Source organism: Scyliorhinus torazame, chromosome 9 (genome assembly GCF_047496885.1).
Source record: "Scyliorhinus torazame isolate Kashiwa2021f chromosome 9, sScyTor2.1, whole genome shotgun sequence".
NCBI lineage: Eukaryota > Metazoa > Chordata > Chondrichthyes > Carcharhiniformes > Scyliorhinidae > Scyliorhinus > Scyliorhinus torazame.
Genome location: NC_092715.1, coordinates 56,466,253 through 56,492,292, shown reverse-complemented (window position 1 = coordinate 56,492,292; position 26,040 = coordinate 56,466,253). Strand labels below are relative to the sequence as shown.

At 50.3% G+C, this 26,040-nt stretch overlaps 1 protein-coding gene across 11 annotated transcripts in view; it reads right to left on the bottom strand.

The window, feature by feature from the left end:
* LOC140429216 (microtubule-associated serine/threonine-protein kinase 4-like) overlaps nucleotides 1-26,040 on the bottom strand; it is a 651,560-nt gene that overhangs the window by 412,636 nt on the left and 212,884 nt on the right. The window contains exon 1 of one of the 11 annotated variants that reach the window (XM_072515943.1): nucleotides 9,945-10,241. The exons of 8 other annotated variants lie outside the window; for them this stretch is intronic. In XM_072515943.1, the coding sequence (XP_072372044.1) occupies nucleotides 9,945-9,983 (39 nt within the window). In that variant the 5' untranslated portion in view covers nucleotides 9,984-10,241. Of the gene's footprint in view, nucleotides 1-9,944; nucleotides 10,242-26,040 lie in introns of those variants that run through there. 2 more of the 11 variants (XM_072515948.1, XM_072515949.1) reach the window with 2 other exon arrangements.

Here is a 26,040-nt window from a genome sequence, read left to right as displayed (position 1 = left end):
GTCAATCCGGGTGATGAATGGTGTACCCCCTAACGGTCAACCGATCACCGATAACATTCCGTTTGGACACTGGTGCCTCCACCAACCTAATAGCATGGTCAGCCTTCTACGCCTTGAAGGTCAGACCACCAATTCGGCCATCCCGTTGCAAGATGGTCAACTACAACGGAAACGTTATCCCGGCTATGGGATCCTGCCAGCTCCAGGTGACACACAACACATACACGGCCACACTATCCTTCGAAATAGTCGGATCATCAAAGGACTCTCTGCTCGGCGCACAGTCATGCAAGGTTCTCCACCTCGGGCAGCGGGTCCACGTTCTGTCTGCAGAAGGCACATCAGACTTCCCGGATGCAGCATTTAGGGTACAGCTCCACTCTCTGCTCACCCACAACCAGGAGGCATTCGAGGGCATGGGAACACTGCCCTACACCTACAGAATATGACTCAAACCGGACGTCACCCCGGTCATTCACGCACCTCGCAGGGTCCCAGCGCCACTCAGGGACCGCCTCAAGCAGCAGCTGCAGGATCTCCAGGACCAAGGGGTGCTATCCTGGGTCACGGAGCCCACGCCATGGGTCAGCTCCATGGTGTGTATCAAGAAGCCCTCTGGCGAACTCCGGATCTGCATTGACCCGAAAGACCTGAACAACAACATAATGAGGGAACACTACCCCATACCCAAACGGGAAGAGATAACGAGCGAAATGGCCCGGGCTAATGGAGGGCATCGAAGGGGTGCGCGTCTACGTTGACAACGTCATCATCTGGTCCACCACACCACAGGAGCACATCAGTCGTCTCCAGCGCGTCTTTGCGCGTATATGAAAAAATGGCCTGCACCTCAACCGAGCCAAGTTTCTTTCGGTCAAACCGAGCTAAAGTTTCTGGGGACCACATATCCCGGTCAGGAGTGCGTCCGGATGCAGACAAGGTGAGCACCATTATAGCCATGCCGCAGCCGGCAGACAAGAAAGCAGTGCTACGCTTCCTAGGCATGGTCAACTTCCTGGGGAAGTTCATTCCCAACCTTGCCTCCCACACGACGGCTCTTCGCCACCTAGTCAAGGGGTCCACGGAGTTCCAGTGGCTGCCCGCACACCAGGAAGGAATGGGAGGAGCTCAAAATTAAGCTCACCACAGCCCCGGTATTGGCGTTTTTTGACACCTCTCGTGACACTAAAATTTCGACTGATGCCAGCCAGTCCGGCATTGGGGCGGTACTCCTACAATGGGATGACACCACATCATGGGCCCCAGTCGCCTATGCGTCACGGGCCATGACCCCCACAGAACAGCGCTACGCGCAGATCGAAAAGGAGTACCTGGGTTTGCTAACCGGAATAGACAAGTTCCATGACTACGTGTATGGTCTCGCCCAGTTTACCGTTGAGATCGACCATTGCCCCCTGGTCAGCATCATACATAAGGATCTGAACGAGATGACCCCTCGCCTCCAGCGCATCCTACTCAAACTCAGGAGGTACGACTTCCAACTGGTCTACACCCCGGGAAAGGACCTTATCATTGCGGATGCCTTATCTAGCGCAGTGAGCACACTGCCCGACTCGGAGGGGTTCGTCTGTCAGGTCGAAGCGCAGGTGGCCTTCACATCGGCAAATCTGCCAGCCGATGATTCCAGTCTGGCCCGTATTCGCCGGGAGACTGCGGCTGACCCCTTTCTACAACGTGTGATGCGCCACATGACGGGAGGGTGGCTCAAAGGACAGTGCCCGCAGTTCTACAATGTCCGGGACGACTTGGCCGTCATTGATGGTGTCCTCCTAAAGCTGGACCGGATTGTGATTCCACACAGCATGCACAAGCTGGTCCTTGAACAACTGCACGAAGGCCATCTGGGGGTCGAGAAGTGCAGACAGAGGGCCCGAGAGGCGGTAAACTGGCCGGGCATCAGTGATGACATTGCCAATATGGTGCTCAACTGCCCCACCTGCCAAAGGTTTCAGCCGGCGCAACCTCCTGAGACGCTTCAGCCCCATGAGCTGGTGACGTCCCCCTGGGCGAAGGTGGGTGTGGACCTTTTTCATACGCTCGGCAGGGACTACATAATCGTCATAGATTACTTTTCAAACTATCCAGAGGTCATACGCCTGCACGATTTGACATCGTCCGCTGTCATAAGGGCCTGCAAAGACACCTTCGCTCGCCACGACATTCCGATTACTGTCATGTCGGACAATGGGCCCGGTTTTGCCAGCCAGGAATGGTCTTCCTTTGCTGCTTCGTATGGCTTCACACACGTGACGTCCAGCCCTCTGCATCTCCAGTCCAATGGAAAGGCGGAGAAGGGCGTTTACATTGTCAAGCGGCTCCTCTGCAAAGCTGCTGCTGCCGGATCGGATTTCTGCTTAGCCCTGCTGGCCTATCGCTCGGCCCCACTAGCCACTGGTCTCTCACCAGCCCAGCTGTTGATGGGTCGAGCCGTCAGGACCACTGTGCCATCCATTCTGGTCCCCACAACCAACCATGCTCCAGTACTGCACAGGATGCGACAGCAGCGCATTCGCCAGAAGGTGGCACATGACACACGGGCAACTGATCTTCCCGCCCTGGCACCTGAGGACGAAGTCCGCATCCACCTACCAGAAGTTGGCTGGTCAGCACCTGCCGAAGTTCTCCGATGCGTGGCTCCCCGCTCGTTCCTGGTTCGCATGCCTGATGGCTCCATTTGCAGGCGCAGTCGCCGGGCTCTTCGCCTGCATCCGCACTCGCTACGTGATCATACACCGGTGCCACGCCCTCCTGTTGTTCCTGATGTCGACTTCGTGGAGCTTCCTACCATCATGCCCATTCCGTTGTCGACCGTGGCCAGGCCCATTCCTCAGCCGGTGAATCCTGACCTACCCTTGAGGCGGTCAACCCGAATTCATCACCCACCTACTAGGCTGGACTTATGAGCCTGTTTGAACATTGAACTCACTGACGTATCATACCACTGTGTTAATATGTTTCTCTTTTTCCTTGTCGTTACAGGAGTTCGTTTTGACGTTTAACATTTCCACGTGTTTTGTTTATGGTACAACCTCGTTGCTATGTCGCACTTGACATCGTCCCACGTATATAGTTTAGCCTCATGTACATGCTGTAGATATTGCATGCACACACATTCTGCTGCACTCACTACACATCTCTATTTATAACCACAAAGGCACATGTTCTTGTAAAAAAAGGGGGGATGTCATGATATTCAGGTAAACATCATGGTGCAAACATACATACATACTGATGGACAGATCAACGGACCAATCAATACACACACAGCACCACAGCCAATCACAGGCAGGAGCATACACACTATAAAACGGGGAACACGACACTTCCCGTTCATTCCAGCAGGAGACAGCTCAGGGCACAGAGCTCACAGCAAGCGACTCAGACATTCACCATGTGCTGAGTGCTTCTCCAAGATAGTGTTAGGGCTAGGTCCACAGATTCAAGAGTAATGAACGAACCACAGTAACCAGTTTACCATTGTAAATATTGTTAGTAATAAAACTGAGTTGTACCATCCGCAACTGTGTTGGTTCTTCTATGTAGCAGAGCACCCAACACGACACCCTGTAAGTCCGTGCATTGGGAGTGAAATCATGATGGAGAGACTCCTCCCAGCTCCCATGAAAGCAACAGGACTGTGTGAAGACAGGAGATGGACCATTTGGTAATAACGAAGAGAGCGCAGAGAGACAAACAGGCCAGGATCTCACAACTGAATCTTCTGGAGAGAGCTTCTCAGGAGACACCACGGCAGGCCAAAGCAGTGCTAGTGTGAGCTGTATCCAGAGCGCCAGGGCCTCTAGTGAACAGCCCATTATAAAGAAACTGAGATCGGAAACAAAGCAGTATAAAGATGATTTTTTTTGAGGTACGGCTTTGTTTATTTTATCAATGCAAATAAGGATGCAACGGTCGGCCGGCATGGGCCGCTATGGTCGGCCGGCGTGGGCCGCGAAGGTCGGCCGGCGTGGGCCGCTAAGGTCGGCCGGCGTGGGCCGCAAAGGTCGGCCGGCGTGGGCCGCAAAGGTCGGCCGGCGTGGGCCGCAAAGGTCGGCCGGCGTGGGCCGCAAAGGTCGGCCGGCGTGGGCCGCAAAGGTCGGCCGGCGTGGGCCGCAAAGGTCGGCCGGCGTGGGCCGCAAAGGTCGGCCGGCGTGGGTCGCAAAGGTCGGCCGGCGTGGGTCGCAAAGGTCGGCCGGCGTGGGTCGCAACGGTCGGCCGGCGTGGGTCGCAACGGTCGGCCGGCGTGGGTCGCAACGGTCGGCCGGCGTGGGCCGCAAAGTTCGGCCGTCGTGGGCCGCAAAGTTCGGCCGTCGTGGGCCGCAAAGTTCGGCCGTCGTGGGCCGCAAAGGTCGGCCGTCGTGGGTCGCAAAGGTCGGCCGTCGCGGGCCGCAAAGGTCGGCCGTCGCGGGCCGCAAAGGTCGGCCGTCGCGGGCCGCAAAGGTCGGCCGGCGCGGGCCGCAAAGGTCGGCCGGCGCGGGTCGCAAAGGTCGGCCGGCGCGGGTCGCAAAGGTCGGCCGGCGCGGGTCGCAAAGGTCGGCCGGCGCGGGTCGCAAAGGTCGGCCGGCGCGGGTCGCAAAGGTCGGCCGGCGCGGGTCGCAAAGGTCGGCCGGCGCGGGTCGCAAAGGCCGTCCGGCGCGGGTCGCAAAGGTCGGCCGGCGCGGGTCGCAAAGGTCGGCCGGCGCGGGTCGCAAAGGTCGGCCGGCGCGGGTCGCAAAGGTCGGCCGGCGCGGGTCGCAAAGGTCGGCCGGCGCGGGTCGCAAAGGTCGGCCGGCGCGGGTCGCAAAGGTCGGCCGGCGCGGGTCGCAAAGGTCGGCCGGCGCGGGTCGCAAAGGTCGGCCGGCGCGGGTCGCAAAGGTCGGCCGGCGTGGGTCGCAAAGGTCGGCCGGCGTGGGTCGCAAAGGTCGGCCGGCGTGGGTCGCAAAGGTCGGCCGGCGTGGGTCGCAAAGGTCGGCCGGCGTGGGTCGCAAAGGTCGGCCGGCGTGGGTCGCAACGGTCGGCCGGCGTGGGTCGCAAAGGTCGGCCGGCGTGGGTCGCAACGGTCGGCCGCAAAGTTCGGCCGTCGTGGGCCGCAAAGTTCGGCCGTCGTGGGCCGCAAAGTTCGGCCGTCGTGGGCCGCAAAGGTCGGCCGTCGTGGGTCGCAAAGGTCGGCCGTCGTGGGTCGCAAAGGTCGGCCGTCGTGGGTCGCAAAGGTCGGCCGGCGTGGGTCGCAAAGGTCGGCCGGCGTGGGTCGCAAAGGTCGGCCGGCGTGGGTCGCAAAGGTCGGCCGGCGTGGGTCGCAAAGGTCGGCCGGCGTGGGTCGCAAAGGTCGGCCGGCGTGGGTCGCAAAGGTCGGCCGGCGTGGGTCGCAAAGGTCGGCCGGCGTGGGTCGCAAAGGTCGGCCGGCGTGGGTCGCAAAGGTCGGCCGGCGGGGGTCGCAAAGGTCGGCCGGCGCGGGTCGCAAAGGTCGGCCGGCGCGGGTCGCAAAGGTCGGCCGGCGCGGGTCGCAAAGGTCGGCCGGCGCGGGTCGCAAAGGTCGGCCGGCGCGGGTCGCAAAGGTCGGCCGGCGCGGGTCGCAAAGGTCGGCCGGCGCGGGTCGCAAAGGTCGGCCGGCGCGGGTCGCAAAGGTCGGCCGGCGCGGGTCGCAAAGGTCGGCCGGCGCGGGTCGCAAAGGTCGGCCGGCGCGGGTCGCAAAGGTCGGCCGGCGCGGGTCGCAAAGGTCGGCCGGCGCGGGTCGCAAAGGTCGGCCGGCGCGGGTCGCAAAGGTCGGCCGGCGCGGGTCGCAAAGGTCGGCCGGCGCGGGTCGCAAAGGTCGGCCGGCGCGGGTCGCAAAGGTCGGCCGGCGCGGGTCGCAAAGGTCGGCCGGCGCGGGTCGCAAAGGTCGGCCGGCGCGGGTCGCAAAGGTCGGCCGGCGCGGGTCGCAAAGGTCGGACGGCGCGGGTCGCAAAGGTCGGACGGCGTGGGTCGCAAAGGTCGGACGGCGTGGGTCGCAAAGGTCGGCCGGCATGGGTCGCAAAGGTCGGACGTCGTGGGTCGCAAAGGTCGGCCGGCGTGGGTTGCAAAGGTTGGACGGCGTGGGTCGCAAAGGTCGGCCGGCGTGGGTCGCAAAGGTCGGCCGGCGTGGGTCGCAAAGTTCGGCCGGCGTGGGTCGCAAAGGTCGGCCGGCATGGGTCGTGAAGTTCAGTTGGCAAAGTGGGTCCGGAGAAAAAGATTTGATAAATACTGGCCTAGCATGAAGGAGCAGACTTAGAACATAGAACGATACAGCGCAGTACAGGCCCTTCGGCCGACGATGTTGCACCGACATGGGAAGTCAAAAAACAAAAGCCATCTAACCTACACTATGCCATTATCATCCATATGCTTATCCAATAAACTTTTAAATGCCCTCAATGTTGGCGAGTTCACTACTGTTGCAGGTAGTGAACTCGCCAACATTGAGGGCATTTAAAAGTGAGCGTCCCACCCACCCACCTCATCAAATATTTGCCGGCGGTAAGGTGTGTGAATCCAAAGATCTGCAGGTTGGGAGGCTTGGCCATGGCAAATTGTCCCTTAGTGCCCAAAGGATGTGCCGGTTAGCTGGGGATGTGGGGATGGGGTGGGGCAATGGTCCTGGGTACGGAGCTCTTTCGGAAGGTTGGTGCAGACTCTTTTTAAATAAATTTAGAGTATCCAATTAATTTTTTTCCCAATTTCGGGGCAATTTAGCATGGCCAATCCACCTGACCTGCACATCTTTGGGCTGTGGGGCTGAAACCTACGCAGACACGGGGAGAATGTGGTCAGTGCAGATTCGATGTTCCGAGTGGCCTCCTTCTGCACGGTAGGGATTCTATGGGATCCAGCGTTGGATTTTGTCGTCACCTCAGGATCCACAGCCCCAGAGTGGAAAAAATTCACCTTCAACCTCAGGGCCTGCCTAAGAAAAGTCTAGCCTAGTGGGTCACAAGCCCTTAAAGAATCCGGTTTTGCTCTCCACTATGTTGAGCCCGTGAGAATAAATAGCAGAGATCTAAAAATGTGGAATAGAATGTGGAAAATTAATGCTAAAAATTGGATATCAAAATATTTGAATTTCAGCAATTTGAGAGTAGATGGAACATTTTGACGGGGGTGGGGAGGAGTAATTGGTGCCGGAATTCTGGTGCTGAAAAACCAATTTCTCTCCACACTTAAACATCACTGCAAACTTGCACATATCAGCAAAAGTTCAACTGAATTGCAGCAGATTCATGGAACTGAACTATGTAATTATCACATGAACGGCTGATTTTACATATCTTTGCTGATGCACAGAGTGCCTTTTTCCTCTTTGAATCACCCATCAAGCTCAATTATTTTATTAAGATTACCAGAGAATTCCAGACCTACGGATCAGTTAGCGTCACTAAATGACACACAAAAGCTGCTTAATCTGCCCGACAAGATAATCACTCCTCTACCGCATGCATGTGAATGTTGTCACTACCAATTCTCCACATGTTTGACTTGTGAAATTGTCCTTTGCGTGGACTTGGGGGCGCAAGAGTAGCAGCTCAGGCAGAAGCAATTTCCCAGTAACTAGGACGGCCCAAAGCAAACCTCTACTGTTAATAGCTATAAATATTTTATCGCCAATGCCTCTGGACTTGGCTGAGGGTAGGGGCGAGAGGACAAAACCACACCTGTAGATTGTTGGAATGCCTTCCTTCATCAGTCAAGCCCCGGGATTGCTAACATAGTATTTTCTCATGCTGGCCTCGTACAAATCTTAACTAAAAGGAATTCAGAAGATGCAAAGTGCATAATACCCGGAACACAAATTTTCTGCTAATTTACGCACGAGGTAAAAGATGGGAATTGGTTCCCAGCCGATATGCGTTATACGCTTGTATATTTTTAATCCCCGTATCAGGACCTATATATATATATATATATATATATTATATAGATAATCTGTACATCCGCCACAGAACAATCTTTAAAACTCAAAGCTGCGATGATGATCAAAGAGCTGGTGTTCATTTGGCTTGTTCTGTGACGAACACATCTGCATGAATGGTTTAGAACTCTCGTGTAAAGTGCCATCTCTACAAGCGTACAAGTGGCAGGCAGCGATTCCATGACAACTGTATGTTATGTAGATCTTTTGCCCGATTTCCACTCTTGGGGTCACTTCCTTAGAAAGTAGGCACTCCCTCTATGTAAAACAATACAAAAAGTTTCCCGTTGGACACATTCAACCTGCAGTGTCCCGCATACTGTACATTTCACAGCAATCATTTAAATAAACTTTGCTATTAAAATTGGATCATCAGATGCGATCTATTTTAAAAATCAAATTGGGTCTGGCAATTCTGGGCTCAGACTGAAGGGCAACAGCATTTCTATACACCATAAGTGTTTCTCGACTTCATTCTGAATTGCAAAGATGTGAAATATCACCAAAACTGATCCCAGTTGAAACTGTATTTGATTTAAAGTACGTAATATTCCATAATTATCCTCCCAGTGTGTGCGTGGGTTTCCTCCGAGTGCTACGGTTTCCTCCCACAGTCCAAAGATGTGCGGGTTAGGTGGATTGGCCATGCTAAATTGCCCTTAGTGAACAAGATTGCCCTTAGTGTTGGGTGGGGTTATTGGGTTATGGGGATAGGGTGGAGGTGTTGACCTTGGGTAGGGTGCTCTTTCCAAGAGCCGGTGCAGACACGATGGGCCGAATGGCCTCCTTCTGCACTGTAAATTCTATGAAAAAAAAATTCTACGAATCAGAATATTTACAGCCGTACACCTGCTTGGATAAATCCATCTCAGCTAGGCTGACTAGGTTGGTACTTGACAATGCAAGTGAATGGACAGGAATAAAACCGCAAGTTCCCCTTATTTTAAGGTAGGAAGATTCTTAGTCACACAGGTCAGCGAGATACCCGATGTAATTACCAGCTTCTGGTGAGCTAATTGAATGTCAGCACAGGCAGCAAAGAGAGATGGCGCGTGTTAAATCAGCCTGGATTCCAACACCTGGTCACCAACAGGCAAGCCCAGGAGTCCAAACATAAAGTTAGCACAAGATCAAACTTGGGCGGTGATGGCTTCCCATGGTCATGACGTTACTCACTGTGTAGACTCTCCAAAATGAATTGCTGCTTAGGCAAACTGCAGGAAGGCTATCTGTGAAACCGTAACCCAAAAAACCTCGGCACCTTTTGGAGTGGGGGCGGGGGAGAGGATGGCAAAAGATTGGCAAAGCAAAGAAGCATTAGACTCATGAATGAAAATATAGAACTGTTTTCTGTTGTTGCATGCCTGACTGATGGACCGTACGTATCAACAGGGAAGCGTCCTTAATTTAAGATTCAAAAATGTCAAACATTCAACTCACAACCTGCACCGAGTGAAAATGGAGAGCAATTGAAATCCGTGATAATACAACACAAAGAGCCAGTTAAAGGATCATCTCTGCTTCAAATGTTATCAATGTGTTACTTTCTAAATCACAATGAGAGTGCATAGTAAAAGTGAACTCTGATGTTATAACAGGAATGTAAAAATTAGATTTAAAGAGGAGAGTTCATATTTACCACAAGAATGAATTGGTCATTTTCACTCTTCGGCCTCTGCAAAAACTTTACTAAAAGCTATCGTATGTCCAAAGAGTAGTGCGAGTAGTTTAAGCAGAGCACCTCTTCCCCTGCCTTTCAAATAATGCAATACAACTGTCTGTAACTAATTCAATTGAGTGTACCTGCAAGATATCAGCCTGCTTTTTTCCTATGACACCACTTAAGAGTAAAATTTTGTTTAAAGGACCACCTTTTCCAGAACTCTACATACTAAATTGAGACACAAATGTTTCTACGTTACAACATTTTTCTTAAACATCCTAAAGGAATGCAACAAAAGATTATTGATAATTCCGACAGTGCAAATGTGTCTCGCCTCAAGAAGAAAAAGCCTCTGCTTACCTGAAGCCCTCGACGCCGGAGAATGCTGGACTCATCCATGTTACCCTTCGCTTTTTTCTCATTTCTTCCACTGTCTGGCCATGCTGCAGTGCCACAGACCTCACCATGCTAATTCTAATCCTTGCAGCTGCTAAACACTTACATCACAGCAATTCCGATTGGAGACTGAAAGTCAGCTGACTGTTTTGAGTTATTCACTCCAGTAACTTCAGGAGATCATGAATGCTGCTGTGCGTAGCAGCAAGTGGGCTCCAGCACTGCTCGCTCGCACATACACTAGCCAGCTGGAAATCAAAAAATGCTTCACAGTTGTCAACCCCCTCCCCTTCCTTCAAATCATTTTGCAAGATATCGAATCCACGTAAAGCATGGCTTTCCCCTTCCCCATCGGCACGTCAAATGGGCTCAAAACGAGCTTTAAGGTCAAACACGAGGGTAAATCAGCGGTGACACCTCTGCAAAGATAGCAGCTGGATTTGACGACGGGAAACTGGGACGCAGCTGGTTGGCAGCACAGCAAAGCCCCGTCTCGCACTCAGCTTTCCGGTGACTTAGAACGCACACACAGCTAGCTTAGACAGCGAATGGCACAATTCCGGTCAACAACTGGATTCACACAAAATGTTGAAACCACTTCTGTAAACATAGATCTGTGAATTTATGTTTTTACTACATAAACAGATCGAGCATCTTGTTGCGTTACATCTGCATTAACAAATAGAATGCTGTACACAAACAGGTAATAATGCCAGATGCAGCTGTCCCTTATAAAACAACAGAATAAATTAATTTCCCCTTCTTTCCTTTTAGCCTTTCACATCATTGGACTAATGAAACAGTGTTTAAATATTAGGCCCTCCAGTTTACTGCACCTTTTAAGCTTAAACACAGATGAACTTAATTGTTACTAAATGTGAATGTCCAGTGGCAAAACATCAGAATCAACCTTGCCCCATTCAAGCAAATCTTTCCAAAACATTCAACTTGAATGGCAGGTTGCATTAATACTTGCTATTTGTTAAAATTCACCATGTTTTCAAAGAGTACTCGCGCATAAACATTAGTTATTAAAACGATTAATTCTGCATTTTGGAACCAAACAGTTACCAAGAACTGACAATTACGGAGGTCCTGGTCCTAAGACACTGCCTTAACTGTGGCAATGAACTATCTTCTGTCCGTCTCTTCCTGATAGAATACACTATTCCTATTATTTCAGGCAAAGAACTGCCCAACATTAGCTCAGGAAGTTCCATTCAAACTTTTAAAATACTTCTCCATACACCTTGAACGATTGCATTGACCACTTTGTATACCACAGTACAAAGTGGTGTGATGGGCGGCACAGTAGCATAGTGGTTAGCATTGTTGCTTCACAGCTCCAGGGTCCCAGGTTCGATTCCCGGCTTGGGTCACTGCCTGTGCGGAGTCTGCACGCTCTCCCAGTGTCTGTGTGGGTTTCCTCCAGGTGCTCTGGTTTCCTCAGACAAGTCCCGAAAGACGTGCTGTTAGGTAGTTTGGCCATTCTGAATTCTCCCTCCGTGTACCCGAACAGGCGCCGGAATGTGGCGACTAGGGGATTGTCACAGTAACTTCAGTGCAGTGTTAATGTAAGCCTACTTGTGTCAATAATAAAGATACCAAAAACTTCACCTGTATTTCCAAGTCTAAATTTCCACACAGATAAGACTATTTTTCTGATGGACAATATTTTCTGTTGTGTGTGTGCAACGTTTCATAGGTCATTTCTACACACTAGGCTTCCAGTACACCCATTTCTGTAGATTAGATGCAATTATTCCTTTGCAATAAAAGTTCGACCACTTAATAGATTTGATGGAAGGCAGGGTTCATCTTTTTTTTTAAATTAGGTTGTATACCCAAACATGGGCATATGACCAACCGAGCCAACATATTCATAAGATTCCGCAGTTTCCAAATTATTTACAAAGAATAATATTTAGAAGAAAAAATGTATTGATCCAGTTCTGTTGTAGAGCTCAGTATTATATCAATAGATAAGTAAAAAAGCTTTCAAGGTGTCAGGGCAGTCCACATTTTCCTGATGAAAAACAATAATTAAATTTGACAGTAGTTAGTACAGAAAAGTGAGCGATGTACATTATGGAGTATTGATGTCGACTGGTAACCCCTGCTTATTTGATGCTTAAACTTCCCATCATATCGTGAAATCCTGGTGCAGTATAATACATAAGGCATGGCACATCTTAGCCCTCAAAACATTGTTGATTTGAGCAGCAGGATTGTCAAATAGCTAAGCATGGCAATGAATTCCAGAATTGATGGCAACAGGCACTGTAAAAGCTGTGCTTGTGAGGAGGTGTAAGTGTTCCCTCTGCTGGCTGCATGTTTACTGTCATTCAGTCAACCAAATGATTCAGTGAATGGAATGCCACCATCAAGTCTCACAGGGCCCACAGGCAGACAGAAGACTTTGGCAATGAGAACATTTGTTAAACTTCTTTCATTTTAAAATTTTGACGTCCTTCTTTCGTTCAGAGTACTCAGAGCATACACCATCCTCCCCTCACGAATACAAATCGCACAGGAGTGGCTCAGCAAAGCTCCATTCTCATTTTTAAACAAAGCCTCTGTTCCACTTGGGTGCAGGGTACAGTGAGATGTGTAAGTCAGCACACACTCCATAAAGCAGTTTTTTTACTTTTTTAGTGTGTTGACAGAAACATAGATTTCCCCACAGTGCAGAAGCAGGCCATCCGGCCCATTGGGTCGAACCGACCCTCCGAATGAGTACCCCACCCATATCCACCCCCACCTGGTCCTATCCCGTAACCCCCAAACCTGAACTGTACATCCCTGGACACTGAGGGACAACTTATCATGGCCAATCCACCTAACGCGCACATCTTTGGACTGCGGGAGGACTCCGGAGCACCCGGAAGAAATCCATGCAGACACGGGGAGAACGTACAAACTCCACACAGACAGCCACCCAAGGCTGGAATTGGACCCCGGTCCCTGGCGCTGTGAGGCAGCAGTGCTAACAACTGTGCCATCTAACATTGTACGTCAACAATGATATTGTACAGACATGGGGATACCTCAAACTCACCAAATATCGGGAAGAAATATAAAACAAGCATTGCATGGCAGAATTTAACAGCACACAATTATGACAAATTTCTGATAAATTCCACCCCAATTTTAATGCAGCTTTCCGAAAATTATCCGGTTCTGCACTGAAAGCTACCACTTCAGCAACCTGTCTGATATTCCTTTAACAAAGACAGACCACAGGATGTCTTTAGAAGTACGTCGTGTGAAATACTAACAATTTTTTTCCCCAGACTAAACAAAAGGGACCAATTATTTGTAATGCTTTATCTTTAACACTGTACGTCACAAACAAGCGGAGATTCACCCTGGAAGATGTAGCGTTGAAGGAGAATGCATAGGGTGGTTTCTGCTGGCACCTGGTGAGTCAGGATGCCAGTGGCAAAAGAACAAACAGTAATGAGGAAGGGAAAACATTCCAGTAATGTGGGAAATACTTCTCGATTATCGTGGCCGAGTTTCCCAGCTGCAGGTGCAGATGTTACTGCCTCAGCCACCATTTCAGCCGATGTGGGAATCAGCTAGAAGTAGGTTAAGAGGAAGATAGAAATATATATATATTTTCTAAAAGAGGGAAAAGCAGTAGAAAGTCCAGAAAAAAAGGCAGAAAAATACATAGGACTGGAGTTTCCTGCATGGCACAACCTAGAATTGCACTGAAGCTGAACCCTTTCTGCCAATGTTGGAAAACACTGCACCTGATCTCGTTAGGAAGCAGCCGAAATCAAAACGGGCAGAAATCAGCAGAAATAATCATGTCCCAAAGAAATTCCAAACCTACAATAGTATATTTCTTTCAGCTTTACAATTTCAGCTCAAAAGAACTGTTCGTCTGGTTGCGACTGGCATCCCGACCCACCAGGTGCCAGCAGAAACCACCCTCTGCATTCTGCTTCAATATTCCATCTTCCGGGGTGAATCTCTTCTTGCCTGTGACTACACTATTAAAGAAAAAATTACAAATAATTGGTCCATTTTGTTTAGTCCGGAAAAAACCTCATTTTCCTAAAGCGTTTCTTCATGATTTTGGGTCCCGTTCTATTCTCATTGATTATTTTCCACTTCACCTGATGCACCTGGATGTGCCCCTGACCACATCAGATACTCTTTTCACCGTGTTTTCCTTTCCTTGCTGCTCTGTTTGCAAACATATTTAAAGTGTTGCACATAGGATTTAATCAGTCATCTCCCCCTACTATTGAAGACAGATGCGCAGGAGGTATAAAGTAATCACCTGCTGCATATAAGCCCAAACCTTAGCAGCAACCAGGTCCAACCAGCCAACATTGATGGCTGTGTTTTATCGAAAAACAAAATTGCATCTGCGGCATTTCACACTAACATGCCTTACTGGTTTGATGCGTTCTGTGGGCGATATTGATTGAAGGAATAAATGACAGGTTGTTGAACTGGGTACAATAGGTTTCAGTGAGGATCCGGACAAGATTCGTAAAGCTGCACAAAATCCTTTAACCCACGTAGCTTGTGCACTTGAGCCCAAATGTGGAGGAAACACAAGGTCAAAACAGAAGCATAGGAAATGGGTGCAAGAGTACACCATTTGACCCCTCGAGCCTGTTCTGCCATTCGAACAGACCACAGCTGATAATAATATAATAGTCTTTATTGTCACAAGTAGGCTTACATTAACAGTGCAATGAAGCTACTATCTCTTAACACCCCCCCCCCCCCCCCCCCCCCCCCCTCAACCACCCCATATCCCTGGAAACCAGAAATCTGCCTTGCACATTTCTTTCTTGAACATGCGGTGGCACGGTAGCACAGTGGTTAGCACTGTTGCTTCACAGCTCCAGGGTTGCAGGTTCGATTCCCGGTTTGGGTCACTGCCTGTGCGGAGTCTATATGTTCTCCTCCTGTCTGCGTGGGTCTCCTCCCGGTGCTCCAGTCTCCTCCCATAGTCTAAAGCTGTACAGGTTAGGTGTATTTGCCATGCTAAATTGCCCTTAGTGTCCAAAAAGGTTAGGTGGGGCTACTGGGTTATGGGGATAGGGTGGAGGCGTGGGCTTAAGTACGGTGCTCTTTCCAAGAGCTGGTGCAGACTCGATGGGCCGAGAGGCCTCCATCTGCACTGTAGACTCTATGATGCTCAGTCGTTGAGCCTTCTCTGCGTCTGGGATACAAGACACGGAAGAAGGAAAGGCCAAAAGTAGGCAGGGGAAAAGATGAATCTCAGAAAGCCAGTAAGACAAGGAATGTTTCAGGATTTGTTTTCTTTTTTTTAGGCTTCTTTACCTATTTTTTAAAATCTTTTAAGTTTAATTGAATGGATTTGCACTTATGTAGTCGTCAAGTGAAAGCAGTAATGCAATGCCCAATCACGTAGTCAACTTAAAAGCAGCTCCATGTAAATGTGGTATTCTTCTCTTAAAGTACCATCCAATATAAAAAGCCTCACCTTCTATATCAATACGCAATCTCCTGCCTGTGATTGACACTATACGCGGAAACCTGCCCGAGAAAAAATTCCAATTGCTCAATCATCCTTGTTTGTCCTTCTCTGTGTGATATTGATTCCACTCTCTATCTTCTTTCACAAGCTTACTAATAAGGATTTATTTTCTCCATTTCTTTTAGATCAACTTGATTTTATCCTACCCCTGCACCTCAGCCAGATAGCTCGCAGTTTCTCCCACCCTTAATCACAAAGATTAACTATTTGCCCACTATTAGAGATTTTACAAGTCATTAAACCAAAAACTTAAGGCATATCCTTAATTAAGGAGCTCGGGAGGCATTAAGGTGTATGGACGGCAGGCTAAACAGACCCATTGTAGGCATGTGTCATGATTACTTTTTAATGCTGATCTATAAGAGGGATTGTGCAGTAAAGAAGCTCATCGCTAAAACCTTGTTAAGTAGGAGTGGGCTGTCAGATCTGACAGATAAATCAAAATATTTGTGTTTCTGTCAACTCATTAAACTGTCCTATTTATAGAAGCAGATTCCATTTAATAGACATTTCTTCAGCCAATTTCCACGTAGCAGCCAACAAAGGCCCAAGAAACCATTCCAGGGGATGAATGGCGTATGGAAGGCTGGGAATAACTGGGACGCTGGTATGTGTCATTCACAAAGTCTATATAGTAAATTCATTCACTTACTCCGCATTTCCTGGTCTTGGCATTAAGGAGGAATTGTGACTGAAACAAGTATTTCAGTTTTGAAACCCAATTCATAAGAACTATTAGAAAGGCTGCCTATATTCCAACACGGACTACACTTCAAAAAGTACTTCATTGGCTGTAAAGTATTTTGGAATATCCTGAACTCGGGAGAGTTGCAATGGAAATGAGTCTCTTTTTAGTTATACAGTACTAAATTCAACATATTTTTGTTACATCAACTACGATGCAATAAGGAGGATATATCCATTAACGTCACAATATATGCTATTAGGCTCGCATGGCAGCACAGTGGTTAGCACTGTTGCTTCACAGCGCCAGGGTCCCAGGTTCGATTCCCTGCTTGGGTCACTGTCTGTGTGGAGTCTGCACATACTCCCCATGTCTGCATGGCTTTCCTCCGGGTGCTCTGGTTTCTTCCCACAAGTCTCGAAAGACATGCTGTTAGGTAATGTGGACATTCTGAATTCTCCCTCAGTGTACCCGAGTGTGGCAACTAGGGGATTTTCATAGTAACTTTATTGCAGTGTTAATGTAAGCCTACTTGCAACAATAATAAAGATCATTACTATTATGCTGCTCCTAAGCCCTTGGCAGCCATATCATTGCTCCACTTGCTGTTTCACCCGCTCGTTGCCCCGCTCCAAATGTCCAAAAGACCCATTGATTCACTATTTCCACATTCAAATAACAGAGACTGGGGAGGCAGTCGCTGGGGGTCGGAGGCAGGGAGAGCCGGGGTGGGGGTGGGAGAAGAGGGAACTGCTGTGAATTGGGGTTTGGGGGGTGGGGGGGGGGGGGGGGTGCGATGAGAAGAGGGAGCCGCTGGGAGTCAGAAGAGCGGGAGCCGCTTTGGGGGGGGGGGGGGGGCAAATGGAGCTGCAGGGGGGAGTCGGGGAGGGACTCACTGAGAAACCTACCTCCAGTTTATACGTTAATTGTTCTGGGGACATTTGCTTTGCTTACCTTTGTTTTGGTTAAAGTCATACTTTGAAAGAACTGAGCTAGAATTTCTCTTTACTGTTCATCTGTCAGGAAAGCAGACACAGCTACCCCTCTCAGCCAATGTTGAAATCACTATCAGGGTCCAATACCCAAGATAATCACAAACCACAAGGCAGTTACAGCCCGGGGGCTGGTCACACTATGCGGCGATGCTGTGAAGTTCCTGCTGAACATTAAATGAAGTGCGTTTGAAAGGGAATTTGCAGCTCCTCTGACCACAAGGCCAGGATCTGGTACCAAACCCCAACTTTCCTGTGAGGGTGGGGTTAGTGGCGAACAAACAACCCCCTTCTGTTTACTGTAAAGCAGCAAGCTCAGAAAATCAGCAGTTCTCAAGGAGAAGTTGGGAGAAATCTTGTATAAATCAAGGAAGTCAGCTTAATAATACGAGGCAATGTGACAGGTGTTTATCTTTCTTCGGAAGTTGACTTAAGCGAATATGATCAGAACTGTTGCTCTGTCTGATTAACTGACTATGAAATAAGGCAACCTAGCAAGCTTCACTTCATCTGCTGGGAAACTCAGTCCATCTTCAGAGAGGTCAAAGCAACATTCATGCAAAAGACAGAATATTCAGTCCCGATTGCAAGGGGTTGCTAGTGCAACCTAGCAATGGGGCTGAATGGTATCAGACAAGTGGAGAAGTGCAGCTCCAGTGAACGTCCATGAAAATAATGGGCGGGATTCTCGCAGTCCTGGGCCGGACCGGAGAATCCCCGTGAACAGGCCACACCACCCCGACACGCGATTCTCCGCAGAGCAGAGAATCAGCGCCATTGGCGCCGGTGTGGTTGGCGCGGCACCGGTCGCGGGCCGCTCTACGCGGCCGGCCGATTCTCCGGCCCAGATGGGCCGAGCTGCCGTAAGAAAAGAGCTGAGTCCCGCCGGCGCCATTCCACCTTGCTCTGGTCCTGGCGGGACCGCGGCGTGGAAGGGCCAGGGGGTCCGACCCCAATGGGGGGCCTCCGATGTGGCCTGGCCCACGATCGGGGCCCACCGATCGGCGGGCCGGCCTCTCTGGCTGGGGGCCTCCTTTCCTACACGCCGGCCCCTGTAGTCCTGCGCCATGTTGCGTCGGGGCTGGCACGTTGAAGGAGGCCACTGCGCATGCGCGTGTTGGCGCCAGCGCCACTGCGCATGTCCTCGTTGGTGGCGGCGCAACTGCGCATGCGCACATCCCGCGGAGCACCGTTCGCGCCAGGATCGGCAGCTGGAGCCGCCAGAATTAGTCCTAAGAGCAGCCCGTTCACGCAGTCGTAAAACGCGACTGCATTTACAACGGCATGGACACCCTGCCACGGGATTGGAGAATCCCACCCAATGTGCCTCAACCAGCATCAGGAGCAGTTGGCACTTGTGCTGAACCCAAGTCACGGTCAATAACAAGTCCACCAGCTTCATCTCTTGTCAACGGATACACCAGGTCCTAGATCTTGACCAGCGTATCTCCTGATAACCTCTCTGGAGGACCGGCAACCTCAGATGCAACTGTGGCCATTCCAGTTCGCTAGGAAGGCCCTTCTCCCCAAACTTTAATTGTTAATGCAGTTCTGGGAAGTTGCAGTCTGGTACGGAGCCTCTCCACAAAATCTGACCTGCAATGATAGAGTGCCATCTTACCAGTTCAACCACTGCAAACTAGCCCAGAAACTACACTTAGAAACTCAAGAAGAAACATGGGCATAGTAACAGTGGCAGCCTGGAGTGGCCCACGGATGGCGCGTTGATAAATGAAAATTCTTACTGGGGGTTCTTTTAGTTTGAAGTATTAAAACATTTCCGTAGAAGTCAGGGAATCTTTTGGCCTTCCCAGCTCACAATTCCACTTAAATCTGCATCTGCAGGGGACTTCCGGGTGCGGCGATGACCAGCTGAGTCGCACGTTTCGGCAGCTCCCTGTGAAACGGACTTTTGGGCTCTTGATAGGAGCCCCAACGGCAATTTTGACGGCTAAAAACACTGTGCTGTAATCCAGAAGGGAATCCCCCCTGGATACGGATGGAAAAAGGAGGAGAGAGTGGCCAGATTGCAGTGGATCCTTTAGAACAGCGGCAAGGAAGGCAAGCAAAAACCAAGATGGCGTCGGAAGGTGGCAGTTTAACATGGGGCCCTGAACAACAAGAGTTCTTGAAATGCTGTGTGGAAGAGATCAAAAAGGAAATGAAGAAAGAGCTGTTGGCCCCGATACTACAGGCGATCGAAGGGCTAAAGGAGGAACAAAAGACCCAGGAGCGGGAGCTTCGGGTCGTGAAGGCAAAGGCAGCCGAGAATGAGGACGATATACAGGGCCTGGTGGTGAAGACGGAGACGCAGGAGGCACATCAGAAACGATGTGTGGAAAGGTTGGAGGCACTGGAAAACAACGCAAGGAGGAACAACCTGAGGATTCTTCGTCTTCCTGAAGGTGTGGAGGGAGCGGACGTCGGGGCATATGTGAGCACGATGCTGCACTCGTTAATGGGAGCGGAGGCCCTGGCGGGTCCGTTGGAGGTGGAGGGAGCATACCGAGTGATGGCGCGAGGACCGAGAGCCATAGTGGTGAGATTCCTCCGTTTTAAGGATAGAGAAATGGTCCTTAGATGGGCGAAGAAAACTCGGAGCAGTAAATGGGAGAACGCGGTGATCCGCGTTTATCAAGACTGGAGTGCGGAGGTGGCGAGAAGGAGGGCGAGCTTTAATCGGGCCAAGGCGGTGCTTCATAAAAAGAAGATAAAATTTGGAATGCTGAAACCGGCAAGACTGTGGGTCACATATCGAGGGAGGCACCACTACTTTGAGACGGCGGATGAAGCGTGGACTTTTATTGTGGAAGAAAAACTGGAATGAGCGGGTTATTAAAAAGAATGTTCGAACAAAGTGGTGGGGCGAATGTGGGGGGCAAAGAGGGGTTTTATGTACTAATCCTGCGATGTGGTAACTTTTCTCTCTCCCACAGGTGGTGATGGGGGGAGGAGGGGAGGTGGAGGAGATGGGGCGTTGGCCATTGGGAGAAGCGCAGGCTTGGTTCCCGCGCTATGATAATCATGGCGGGAATAGAGAAGCAGGAAGGAGGGGGCGTCGCACGGTGCGAGCCGAGGTCACGGGGGGAAGCCGAGGTCAGCCAGAGTTTGCTGACTTCTGGGAGCAACATGGGGGGAGTAATTACGCTAGCGGGGGATCTAGCGGGGGGGGGGGGGTGGGAGGGGGGAATTACTGGGTTGCTGCTGCTGGGGAGAGGGGGGAGCTGGTATGGGAGAGGATGGGCGGGGGGGCACCGCCTGGGGGAGATACAGCTGCGTGGGAACCGGGTGAGGAGCTGGAAAAAGGTGATGGCTAATCGACAAGGGGGGGGGGGGGGGGGGGTAGGAAGCCCCCCAACTCGGCTGATCACGTGGAACGTGAGAGGGCTGAACGGGCCGATAAAGAGGGCACGGGTACTCGCACACCTTAAGAAACTTAAGGCAGATGTGGTTATGTTACAGGAAACGCACCTGAAACTGATAGACCAGGTTAGGCTACGCAAAGGATGGGTGGGGCAGGTGTTCCATTCGGGGCTAGATGCGAAAAACAGGGGGGTGGCTATATTAGTGGGGAAGCGGGTAATGTTCGAGGCAAAGACTATAGTGGCGGATAACGGGGGCAGATACGTGATGGTGAGTGGCAAACTACAGGGGGAGACGGTGGTTTTGGTAAACGTATATGCCCCGAACTGGGATGATGCCAATTTTATGAGGCGGATGCTAGGACGCATTCCGGACCTAGAGATGGGAAAGCTGATAATGGGGGGAGATTTTAATACGGTGTTGGAACCAGGGCTGGATAGGTCGAAGTCCAGGACTGGAAGGAGGCCGGCAGCAGCCAAGGTACTTAAAGATTTTATGGAGCAGATGGGAGGTGTAGACCCGTGTGGAGATTTAGCAGACCTAGGAGTAAGGAGTTCTCGTTTTTCTTCTATGTCCATAAAGTCTACTCGCGAATAGACTTTTTTGTGCTGGGTAGGGCATTGATCCCGAAGGTGAGGGGAACGGAGTATACGGCTATAGCCATTTCGGATCACGCTCCACACTGGGTGGACTTGGAGATAGGGGAGGAAACAGGAGGGCGCCCACCCTGGAGAATGGACATGGGACTAATGGCAGATGAGGGGGGGTGTCTAAGGGTGAGGGGGTGCATTGAAAAGTACTTGGAACTCAATGATAATGAGGAGGTCCAGGTGGGAGTGGTCTGGGAGGCGTTGAAGGCGGTGGTTAGAGGGGAGCTGATATCAATAAGGGCACATAAAGGGAAGCAGGAGAGTAAGAAACGGGAGCGGTTGCTGCAAGAACTTTTGAGGGTGGACAGACAATATGCGGAAGCACCGGAGGAGGGACGGTACAGGGAAAGGCAAAGGCTACATGTAGAATTTGACTTGCTGACTACAGGCACTGCAGAGGCACAATGGAGGAAGGCACAGGGTGTACAGTACGAATATGGGGAGAAGGCGAGCAGGTTGCTGGCACACCAATTGAGGAAAAGGGGAGCAGCGAGGGAAATAGGGGAGTGAGGGATGAGGAAGGAGAGATGGAGCAGGGAGCGGAGAGAGTGAATGGAGTGTTCAAGACATTTTATAAAAAATTATATGAAGCTCAACCCCCGGATGGGAGGGAGAGAATGATGGGCTTCTTGGATCGGCTGGAATTTCCCAAGGTGGAAGAGCAGGAAAGGGTGGGACTGGGAGCACAGATCGAGGTAGAAGAAGTGGTGAAAGGAATTAGGAGCATGCAGGCGGGAAAGGCCCCGGGACCGGATGGATTCCCAGTCGAATTCTATAGAAAATATGTGGACTTGCTCGCCCCGGTACTGACGAGGACCTTTAATAAGGCAAAGGAAAGGGGACAACTGCCCCGACTATGTCTGAAGCAACGATATCGCTTCTCTTAAAGAAGGAAAAGGACCCGCTACAATGCGGGTCCTATAGACCTATTTCCCTCCAAAATGTAGATGCCAAGGTCCTGGCCAAGGTAATGGCAATGAGAATAGAGGAATGTGTCCCGGGGGTGGTCCACGAGGACCAAACTGGGTTTGTGAAGGGGAGACAGCTGAACACAAATATACGGAGGTTGTTAGGGGTAATGATGATGGCCCCACCAGAGGGAGAAACGAAGATAGTAGTGGCGATGGATGCCGAGAAAGCATTTGATAGAGTGGAGTGGGATTATTTGTGGGAGGTGTTGAGGAGATTTGGTTTTGGAGAGGGGTATGTTAGATGGGTGCAGCTGTTGTATCGGGCCCCAGTGGCGAGCGTGGTCACGAATGGACGGGGATCTGCATATTTTCGGCTCCATAGAGGGACAAGGCAGGGATGCCCTCTGTCCCCATTATTGTTTGCACTGGCGATTGAGCCCCTGGCGATAGCGTTGAGGGGTTCCAAGAAGTGGAGGGGAGTACTTAGGGGAGGAGAAGAGCACCGGGTATCTTTGTATGCGGACGATTTGCTACTATACGTGGCGGACCCGGCGGAGGGGATGCCAGAAATAATGCGGATACTTGGGGATTTTTCAGGGTATAAATTGAACATGGGGAAAAGTGAGTTGTTTGTGGTGCATCCAGGGGAGCAGAGTAGAGAAATAGAGGACCTACCGTTGAGGAAGGTAACAAGGGACTTTCGTTACCTGGGGATCCAGATAGCTAAGAATTGGGGCACATTGCATAGGTTAAATTTAACGCGGTTGGTGGAACAGATGGAGGAGGATTTCAAGAGATGGGATATGGTATCCCTGTCAATGGCAGGGAGGGTGCAGGCGGTTAAGATGGTGGTCCTCCCGAGATTCCTCTTTGTGTTTCAGTGCCTCCCGGTGGTGATCACGAAGGCTTTTTTTAAAAGGATTGAAAAGAGCATCATGGGTTTTGTGTGGGCCGGGAAGACCCCGAGAGTGAGGAAGGGATTCTTACAGCGTAGCAGGGATAGGAGGGGGCTGGCACTACCGAGCCTAAGTGAGTATTATTGGGCCGCTAATATTTCAATGGTGAGTAAGTGGATGGGAGAGGAGGAGGGAGCGGCGTGGAAGAGGTTAGAGAGGGCGTCCTGTAGGGGGACTAGCCTACAGGCTATGGTGACAGCCCCATTGCCGTTCTCACCGAGGAACTACACCACAAGCCCGGTGGTGGTGGCTACACTGAAGATTTGGGGACAGTGGAGACGGCATAGGGGAAAGGCTGGAGCCTTGGGGGGGGGGGTCCCCGATAAGAAACAACCATAGGTTTGCCCCGGGGGGAATGGATGGGGGATATGGAATGTGGCAAAGAGCAGGAATAACGCAACTGAAAGATCTGTTTGTGGATGGGAAGTTCACGAGTCTAGGAGCGCTGACCGAGAAATATGGGTTGCCCCAAGGGAATGCATTCAGGTATATGCAACTGAGGGCTTTTGCGAGGCAACAGGTGAGGGAATTCCCGCAGCTCCCGACACAAGAGGTGCAGGACAGAGTGATCTCAAAGACATGGGTGGGGGATGGTAAGGTGTCAGATATATATAGGGAAATGAGGGACGAAGGGGAGACTATGGTAGATGAACTAAAAGGGAAATGGGAAGAAGAGCTGGGGGAGGAGATCGAGGAGGGGCTGTGGGCAGATGCCCTAAGCAGGGTAAACTCGTCGTCCTCGTGTGCCAGGCTAAGCCTGATTCAGTTTAAGGTATTACACAGGGCACATATGACTGGAGCACGGCTCAGTAAATTTTTTGGGGTGGAGGATAGGTGTGCGAGGTGCTCGAGAAGCCCAGCGAATCATACCCATATGTTCTGGTCATGCCCGGCACTACAGGGGTTTTGGATGGGGGTGACAAAGGTGCTTTCGAAAGTAGTAGGAGTCCGGGTCGAACCAAGCTGGGGGTTGGCTATATTTGGGGTTGCACAAGAGCCGGGAGTGCAGGAGGCGAGAGAGGCCGATGTTTTGGCCTTTGCGTCCCTAGTAGCCCGGCGCAGGATATTGCTAATGTGGAAAGAAGCCAAGCCCCCGGGGGTGGAGACCTGGATAAATGACATGGCGGGGTTTATAAAGCTAGAGCGGATTAAGTTCGTCCTAAGGGGGTCGGCTCAAGGGTTCACCAGGCGGTGGCAACCGTTCGTCGAATACCTCGCAGAAAGATAGACGGAATGGGAAAAAGAAGGCAGCAGCAGCAGCCCAGGATCGGGGGGGGGGGGGGCGGGGGAGGAACCAGAAGGACTCTCACGGTTGTTAATATATACTGTATAGTATGTATAGGTCGTTGCTACAGATAATTATATATTGGACTGTTAAATTATATTTTTGGAGAGTGTTACTTGTGACAAGGCAGTTGCCAATTAGGGCTAGTTTTCATTTTTGTTATTTATTATTATTTATTCATTTTTTGTTTATAAAATAGGTCATTGTTATTTGTGTTGTTATAATATTGTGTAAAGGATGCACACTGTACTGTGTTGGTTGACCAAAAATTTTCAATAAAATATTTAATAAAAATTTTTAAAAAAAATCTGCATCTGCAGTGCTAGGCAGCCTGTCAAAGGAACAATTTAAACCTGAACCAACAACATTTACACAGCCTGCGGGTAAACAATAATTTTCACTTGAATGCAAACTGGACACTCCAGTATGAGTCTATATTTTGTTTTCTTCACTTGCAGGAATTCAAGCGGTAACAGGCTTGAAAAGGAGTGAACGACAGTAACAGGCTTGAAAAGGAGTGAAGGACAGAAACAGACAGAAAATCAAGGTGAATTTCAGACTTTAATGAACTTTGCGATCAGGATTATCACAACAACATCTCCAAATGTACCATGAAAAATATTGATTTGTTGTCAACTCCTATCACTTTGAGCAATGACCTACTTAAAGTAATCACATAGGCTTGAGGTCAAAACATAGGTGCTTAAAAATAATAAAGTAGTAAAGACTCTGCTTGGCTTATCATGGGAGAGAGGAGAAAAATCATGAGAATTTGTTACACCACTGATTAAAATTGAACTTTGGGCCCAATAATCCTTAGGGCACAGCGAGAATGAAGACCAGAAGAAACAGGAGCAGGTGGAGACCACGCGGTCCCTCAAGCCTGTTCCACCATTCAATGTGATCCTGCCTCACCATCGACCGTAAGCCCAGTTTACTGCCCACTCCCACATACAAACAAGGAGCAGGAGGAGGAGGCCGCTTGAGCCTGTTTCGTCATTTAATAATAAGTCAACAGGCTTGTTTTGAATCACTAGCTTTCGGAGCACTGCTCCTTCCAAGGAGCAGTGCTCCGAAAGCTAGTGATTCGAAACAAGCCTGTTGGACTTTAACCTGGTATTGTAAGGCTTCTTACTGTGCTCAACCCAGTCCAACCCCGGCATCTCCACATCATGTCATTTAATAAGATCATGGCTGATCTGATAGTATCCTCAAATCTGCATCCCGCCTACCCCTAATAACCGATCACCGTTTTGCTCACCATGAATCTATCCATCTCTGCCTTAAAGATATTCTAAGACGCTGCTTCCACTGCCTTTTGATGAAGAGTTCCAAAGACTCATGGCCCTCAGAGAAAACATTTCACCACACTTCCACTTTAAATGGGCAGCCCCTTATTTTAAACAGTGACCCCCCCCCCCCCGCACCAGGTTCTAGCTTCTTCCACAAGAGGAAGCAGTCTCTCCACATCCACCCTGTCAGGATCTTGTATGTTTCAATCAAGTTGTCTCTTACTCTTTTAATCTGCAACTGATAGGAGCCTAACTTGTCCAACCTTTCATCATTAGACAACTTGCCCGTTCCAGGTATTAATCTGGTAAAACCTCTCTGAACTGTTTACACACATTTACATCCTTACTTAAATAAGGAGACCACTATTGCAACACAGTACTCCAGATGGGCAGCAC